General features: G+C 32.0%; 1 protein-coding gene across 2 annotated transcripts in view; it reads left to right on the forward strand.

Moving 5' to 3' along the window:
• LOC110019895 overlaps window positions 1-7,298 on the forward strand; it is a 37,714-nt gene that overhangs the window by 29,441 nt on the left and 975 nt on the right. Inside the window, exon 4 of one of the 2 annotated variants that reach the window (XM_020717758.1) lies at window positions 611-857. The exons of the other annotated variant lie outside the window; for it this stretch is intronic. Within the exon in view, the coding sequence (XP_020573417.1) occupies window positions 611-666 (56 nt within the window). The 3' untranslated portion in view covers window positions 667-857. Of the gene's footprint in view, window positions 1-610; window positions 858-7,298 lie in introns of those variants that run through there. 2 annotated transcript variants of the gene reach the window in all.

Raw genomic sequence — 7,298 nt, forward strand, 5'->3', positions numbered from 1 at the left:
GTGATTATAAAAATTTTGGAGGATCTTATTGTTCTCTTCCAACTTTTTTTCTTCTCCATCTTTACTTAACTTTAATCAAATTGGTTATAATTTGAGTTTATTTAAGTAGTGTGAATATCAGCCATGGATTTTTTATTCTTTATTTTCTAAGCATAATTTTTTAAAGATGATTATGTTTATTTTTTTCTCTTTTTTTTCAAACTATTAAGTAATTTTTGGATTAAAAATGTGCCCTACGATTTTTTGCATTTATATTTACATCTGTATTAGAAAGCCTAGAATCTAAGGCAATCTTTCAGTTCACATTTCTGTCATTTGGATTAGCCTTTTGTGAACTGTACATACGTATCACACAATTCTTATGCATTTACACATCTAACACGTAAAATTTGATATTACATTAAGAAAACCCTGGCATTAAAAACTTGCATGAAAAAATATTTATTTGCATACAATATTTTTATTTGAGTGTTGTGTGTAAATATGAAATTTTTGGTGTTAGGTATGTAAATATTCAAGAATTTTGTGGTATGTATGTAAATGCCCTTAACTTATTATAATTTTGTCGATTCCTCAAAAATTGTATTGAGGGCTGGAAATTATCTCTTAGACTTGATGCCAAGTTATGTTGTTAGTCTACAATTGGAAGAGCTGGAATCTCAGTAGGCACATTGAACTACGTGAGCAAGGGGGTAGCATGCACTGCATCAACCTGTTGTCACAAATTCTGACAAAACTATATATTTTTTATTACATTCTCCCTTGTTTTGTTTTGTAGCGCTTTTATTATTCACTAATGTAAACCCTTTCAGTCCTAAACAATATTCATGTTGTCTATTATTATTATTATTTATTTGCATGCATACCATCCAATCCAAGTTTATATGTAAATACATAAGAATTGAGTGATATGTACAATAATCTTCCTGGCTATTATTATCTCAGAACATTATTAGTTAGGCTTGTTTCCTCTACTCGAATGTTATCATTTTCAGACAATGTTGGTTAACAAGTGTTCAACACATTTTTATTTTATTTTTATTTTTTTATTTATCAAATTGATTATGACTGACCGAAAACTCGGCCGGGGAGTTTTGAATATTAAGATGGAAATGTGCGATGAGACGGAGAAAGTATTAGATGTGAACATTTTTATTGTTTAAACAAAATATTTAGTACATAAGAGTTTCAATATACAAAAATTTAACTTGTAAAATTTGTTTGGATTTAAAGTTTTTATAGTTAATTTAGATTTAAATTTTTTATAATTGTTTGTACTTATCTTTTTTAGGCTCATGGATGTTTGTACACATAATATCTAGGGTTGTTGGTACTCTAAAGGAAATTTCCTTAAAAAATTTCAGTAACAAGAGTCATGAGGTAAACATTTTGGTGGATAAATTGTTTTTAAATTATAATAATGTAAATTTTAGAATAATTTAATAAAAATTATTACAATAAGTAGTTAAAAAAAGAGATAAATCAATCAATTTTATTGTTAAATCTTCTTATTTCATAAAAAATACTTATTAATAAGAGTTATTGTATAAATTTGAATTAAAAATATACTTTTTATAACATTTTTTAACATTTTCAAAAACCCAACAAAAAAGTAAGTAGTTATTTCTATATTTATTTTCATTTTTATTTTATGTGCATGAGTATGTTATTTTTGATTTGTTGGAAGTAAAAGCTTTTATTATTGGTGCATAGATTTTAATTAATTAAATTTACTATTCAGAGTTATTTTTGTTAGCAGTTTTGTTCTATTTAAAGGAAAATTACTTCTCATAATAGCAATAGAATGTGTCATTGGATGAAATAATATTACTTTAACAATATATTGGTGGTCTTGATTTATCTTTTTTAGATATTATTGATTTTATATGCAGTGTTAAAATTATTTGAATTTTTTTTTTAATTCTAGTTGCTGCATGACAAATTAGTGTTTAAATCATTATGAGTTGTAAAAAAATTCATTCCACAATTTTTTGGAATGATATTTGCAAAGCTGCTTGGAAATTGAAATCTTCTCTAACTTTCTATGTTAATTATGATTGTAGTCTATTTTTCTTTATGATGCCTGGCTTTTTGGATTTTTTCTCATTAATCTTTTTAGAAAATTTATTTTTTTCTTTGTTTAATCTTAACAAAAATACTAAACTTCATCAAATTATGAATAATGGTGTTTTGAATTTAGCTGATAACTTTTTGGCTCCTATTTAATGTATTCAAGGTACGTATGGTGCTCTAATCAGTAATAGTATTATTTACCTCTGGAAGAACAAGAGTTTATATTTTCATGAAGATATTTATTATTTCCTTTATGAATGTTTACATTGTGTGGATTAGTTTAAATTGATTTGGTTTAAGGGTTAATCTATTATGTTTTCAGTTCAGTGTAGGAAAACTATTTATGGTGGCATGAAGCTTAAGATATTCTTATCAATGGAGGAATTTATGTTAATTCTACATCATTTTATGTTACTCTGTGATTGAAATTCAGTCACCTATTTTCTTAATGTCTTTTTTCTCATTTTATTCTTAGTAAGTGCATTCTTAATGGTTATTATTTTATTCTTTCTACTAGTGTTTTTTAGAATCTCTATCATTCTGATAATATTATTGGTAAAATTAATAAGAATTTTCATCTTTTAGTTATTCAAATCATTAGTTTATTATATATGGTTTGAAAGAAATAATAGAATTTATAGAAGTTCTTCTATCTCTGTTGAGTTATAAATTAAACGTCGACCATCTGATGATCCGATTTGGAGAGTAGATGTTTTAGATTCGATTTGTGTTAAGAAAGGCAGAGGTAGACCTAAGAAGACTTAGGCTTATTGTATTAAAAATGATCTTAATTTACTAGAACTAAATGAAAATATGACACTAAATAGGGCGCAATGGAGAAATTCATGTAGCCGACCCCACGTAGTGGGATTAAGGCTTTGTTGTTGTTGTTGTATAGAAGTTCTTTTATCTCTATTGAGATTTTTATCATTAATATTCTTTGGATAGTGAAAGAGAAAAGAAGAAGAAAGTTTTAGCACAATATTTTTGTTGAGCTGATAAATCTTTATAACATTTAATATTTATTTTTGTTTTTTTTCCTCCTTTTTAGTTTTCCCGTGTTGGTGATGATCTTGATTTTTTTTTTCCTTCTTGGTTGTACTAATTTAAACATGTTTTTACCTTGATATTAGCTATTCTGAATAAATTTATTTTGATCTTAGTTTATATGATTTTGCTTAGATAATTTTCAACTATATATTAAAATTCAATTTTATTTTAAATATTGTAGTTTTTCCTTTAAATTATACATTATTTCTAGATGAAATTTTAATGGTTTTGTAGTTTCTATTCTTGGTTCTTTTCTTTTGAGTGTTTTTTATTATTATTTTTTTTGAATTTGTTGAGATTTGTATTTAAGATAGAGTCCTACTTATAAATATATGAAGTATGGGGATTTATTTATAAATGTTGCAACATCAATAAAATAGAGGAGATTTTTTTAGCAATAATTTTTATCTGGTATTAAAGCCTTAACCCTAGCAGCTAACCAGCCTCGTCATTGGTGCAACTCAATCTGTGTTTCCTTCATGTAGCAATTGTGATAGAGTTAGTTTGGATGACAAACATGCTGAGAAGGCTGATGGGATTGCATTGCGTGGCAGCCGCAATAGAGCTCACTGAGAAGGCAGGCGAGATAGCGGAAAACAGGGTTGGTCGCGACAAACTGGGTCACTTAAGGCATACAGCACCACATACGGGATTGCGACATTTTCTTAGTAGGAACTCCTGAAAGCTCTAATCGTGACTTTCTCAGAAGGGTCAAAGCTTCTCGTAAGGTTTTGTCACGAAGGGCTTTTGCAAAGGTTTGTTGTTACCTGTTAGAGGAAGGAGCGGAGCAGGGCTGCGCTTCTTGTGATATTTTGTACGCAATAGTCCCGTGGTTGCCTTCTTGAGGAATTGTGATTTGGGAGTCACGAAGGAAGTTTGTGTGTATTTTGTGTGATGTAGATTTATTCTTGTGATTAAGGATGTCAGGAGATAGAGATAGTATGGGAGGTAAAGGGTTGGAACTTCTGGGAAAGATAATTATAAAGTTCTGAAGGCCTTGGTTGGGCTCATACAAGGAGCTAACATCTCAACAGGCGCCACAACCTTAGCACATGCTTTGACGTAGGTGAAATTTGATCTCCCTCTTGTAGATTTGATGCTCGATGGACCAACCACGCATCAGAGTTGGTCGTGCCAAATCTAGGCTACTTTAGTTGGGAAGAGACTAAAAGGAAACTTGATGGGAGTCGAGCCAAAGAGTGACAGTGTTTAGGGGGATGAGCGGAGGACTCCACATGCATTGATTTACACTTGGCTGCTCAATTTGATGATTCCATCGATTGTGACATCAGTGGATAGCATTCGGAAGGTGAATAACATATGGCCAAAGTTGAAAAGGATCTATGCTAAGTTGAGAAACACATGCGGGTGTTTCAGATTCAACAAGGGATAGAGACAATGGTTCAGGGTGATAGATTAATTCAGGATTGCTCTATAGACCCGAAGCGGTTGTGGCAAGATTTTGATCACTTCTCACTTATGTTGAGTTGTGGTGAACCGGGATGTAAGAAGGGAGAGATCTTTGCATAGATGAGGACCATACAATTTTTGGCCAATCTAATCTTGGCTTTTAATTAGAGGAGATAAGTTCTCCTAGCTCAAGCGACCATTCCTACACTAGACGAGGCCATTGATGTGATGATATAGAAGGATACTCGCATGAAGCTACACTTTGAGCTAAGTGGTTTTTCGGTGCACGTTCAACATTGACTATTGTGGGCCCAGGTATGTTAGGTGTCTAGGGGAGACTCGTAAGTGTTACAATTGTGGTGAAGTTAATTTTCAGAAGTTGAAGGATTGCTTGGCGTCGGCACCTATTTTGATAATTCCAAATGGTGTTGAGGATTTTCAGGTTTTCACCGATGCTTCTTTGAGAGGATTGGGTTTTGTATTGTATCATAATGGGAGATTTATCACCTATGCATCCCGACAGTTGAAGCCGCATGAGAAAAATTATCCTACTCATGATTTTAAGTTGACTGCTATTGTTTTTGCATTGAAGATCTGGATATATGATTTATATGGAGTGAGATGTGAGATTTATATAACCAAGCGTGAACTACATTTGCACTCAAAAGCAGTTGAACCTGAGACAAAGAAGGTGGTTGGAGTTGATCAAAGATTATGATCTCAACATTATATATCAACCCAATAAGGCAAATAGCGTAGCTGACACTGAGTAGAAAATCTAGTGGTGTTACAACTTGGTTGATTACATCTGATGAGAGTCTAATTTTAGAAATGGAGAAGTTAGAGTTGGCAGTTACTCATTCTGGTGATGTGGATGTGGTATTTTCACAAATGATTGTTCAAGCTTCTTTGTAGAAGAGGATTAAGGAAGCTTAGAGGCTAGATGAAGGGTTTACCAGACTAATTGATCAGATTCATTCAGAGAGAAGACTTGAGCTACATGTGGATGATCGTGAGGTGTTGACTTGTGGGCATCAACTTTAGGTTCCTTATAATGGCGATCTGAGAAGAAGATATTGCATGAGGCTCATTATTTTGGATATAAAATTCATCCAAGGAGCAGTAAGATGTATCGTGACTTAAAGTTGATGTATTGGTGGTCTGGGTTAAAGCGTGAGGTGGTTGGGTTTATTTCGAGATGTGAGACATTTCTAATGGTGAAATAAAGGCATTAAAGACCTAGTGGTATGTTGCAACCTTTTCCTCTTCTCAAGTGGAAGTGGGAGGATGACACAGTGGATTTTGATATGGGTTTTTCAATGTCTAGCCAAGGTCATGATGATGTATGTATGGTGGTTGACTGCTTGATGAAGTCTACACATTTTCTTCCTATGAGATAGACAGATTCAATTGAGAAATTGGCACAATGATGCATAGGTAAGATTGTTAGACTGCATGGAATACTGAAGGTCATTATTTATGATAATGATGGCAGATTCACTTCTAGATTTTAGAGAGGTATTTAGAAAGGTCTAGGAACTAAATTAAACTTCAATAAAGCTTTTTACTCGTAGACAAATGGCCAATTTGAGATGATTATTTAGGTGTTGAAAGATCTATTGAGATTATGTGCACTTGATTATGGAGGGAGTTTGGAGGATCACATTTTGTTATTGAATTTGCTAATAATAATAGCTTCTAGTCAAGTGTTTATATGACACAGTATGAGTCATTATATGGTAGAAGGTGCATGAGACCTTTATCTTCGGTAGAGGTGGGTGAAAGAAGATTGATGGATTATGAGTGGGTAGAAGATGGCAGTGAAAAGATTAAACTAATCCAAAATAGATTGAGAGCAGTACAAATCATGCGGAGGAAGTGTTGTGACCCAAAGCATTGGGCAGTTGAATTTCAGCAAGGAGATTTTGTATTTTTTAAGGGCAATCCCATGAAAAGGGTAGTATATTTGATGAAGTTGGAAAGCTGAGTCCAAGATTTATTGAGCCTTTTGAGGTGATTGGTAGGGTTAGTAATTCTACTTATCAATTATTATTACCTGATCATATGTCCGATGTGCATGATGTGTTTCATATATCAGTTTTAAGAAAGTGGATTTCTGATGTTGAGCATAGAATTCTTGAAGATGAGGTTGAGATACAACCTAACTTGACTTATTGAGAGGAAGCAGAGCATATTTTGGCCTTCAATGTGGGACAATTGAGGAGCAAGCCTTAGTGGTTAAAGTTTAATGGAAGCACCAATTAAAAAGGGAAGTCTTGTGTGAAAAAAAAGGCTAATACGAGGCAGTTTTATCCAGATTTATTTGATAATTAAATATTTTGAATGTTGAGGATGACATTTTCTTAAGGAGAGGAGAATGTAATGACTGTTACTGTAATATATCAGTGTACCTGGTGAGACTTGATTATGGGGTCTCGTAAAACTTGCGTGTTTATTTTATGTTATTGAAGTTTTGCTGTTTAATTTAGTTGTCGATTTTTAGTAGTTCTTGTTTCATGCCTGATTTATTAAATATCTTTATCAGATTGTAAAGCAACCCCATTATATATCAAGCATATTTTTGCCTATTTTTATGGGCATCATAAGTAAGAAAATAAATTATTTTTTTGTTAGATTTGTCTTCATTAAAAATTTGTTAAGTCGTTATACATGTGGGCTTTCTAGAACCATCTGGTATTTGTTTTGCAAATTGTTTTCATTAATGTATTATGTACATATTTTTATATTTATTGACTATTTCCCAT

The sequence above is a fragment of the Phalaenopsis equestris genome, unplaced genomic scaffold (assembly GCF_001263595.1).
Source record: "Phalaenopsis equestris unplaced genomic scaffold, ASM126359v1 Scaffold000085, whole genome shotgun sequence".
NCBI classification, from domain to species: domain Eukaryota; kingdom Viridiplantae; phylum Streptophyta; class Magnoliopsida; order Asparagales; family Orchidaceae; genus Phalaenopsis; species Phalaenopsis equestris.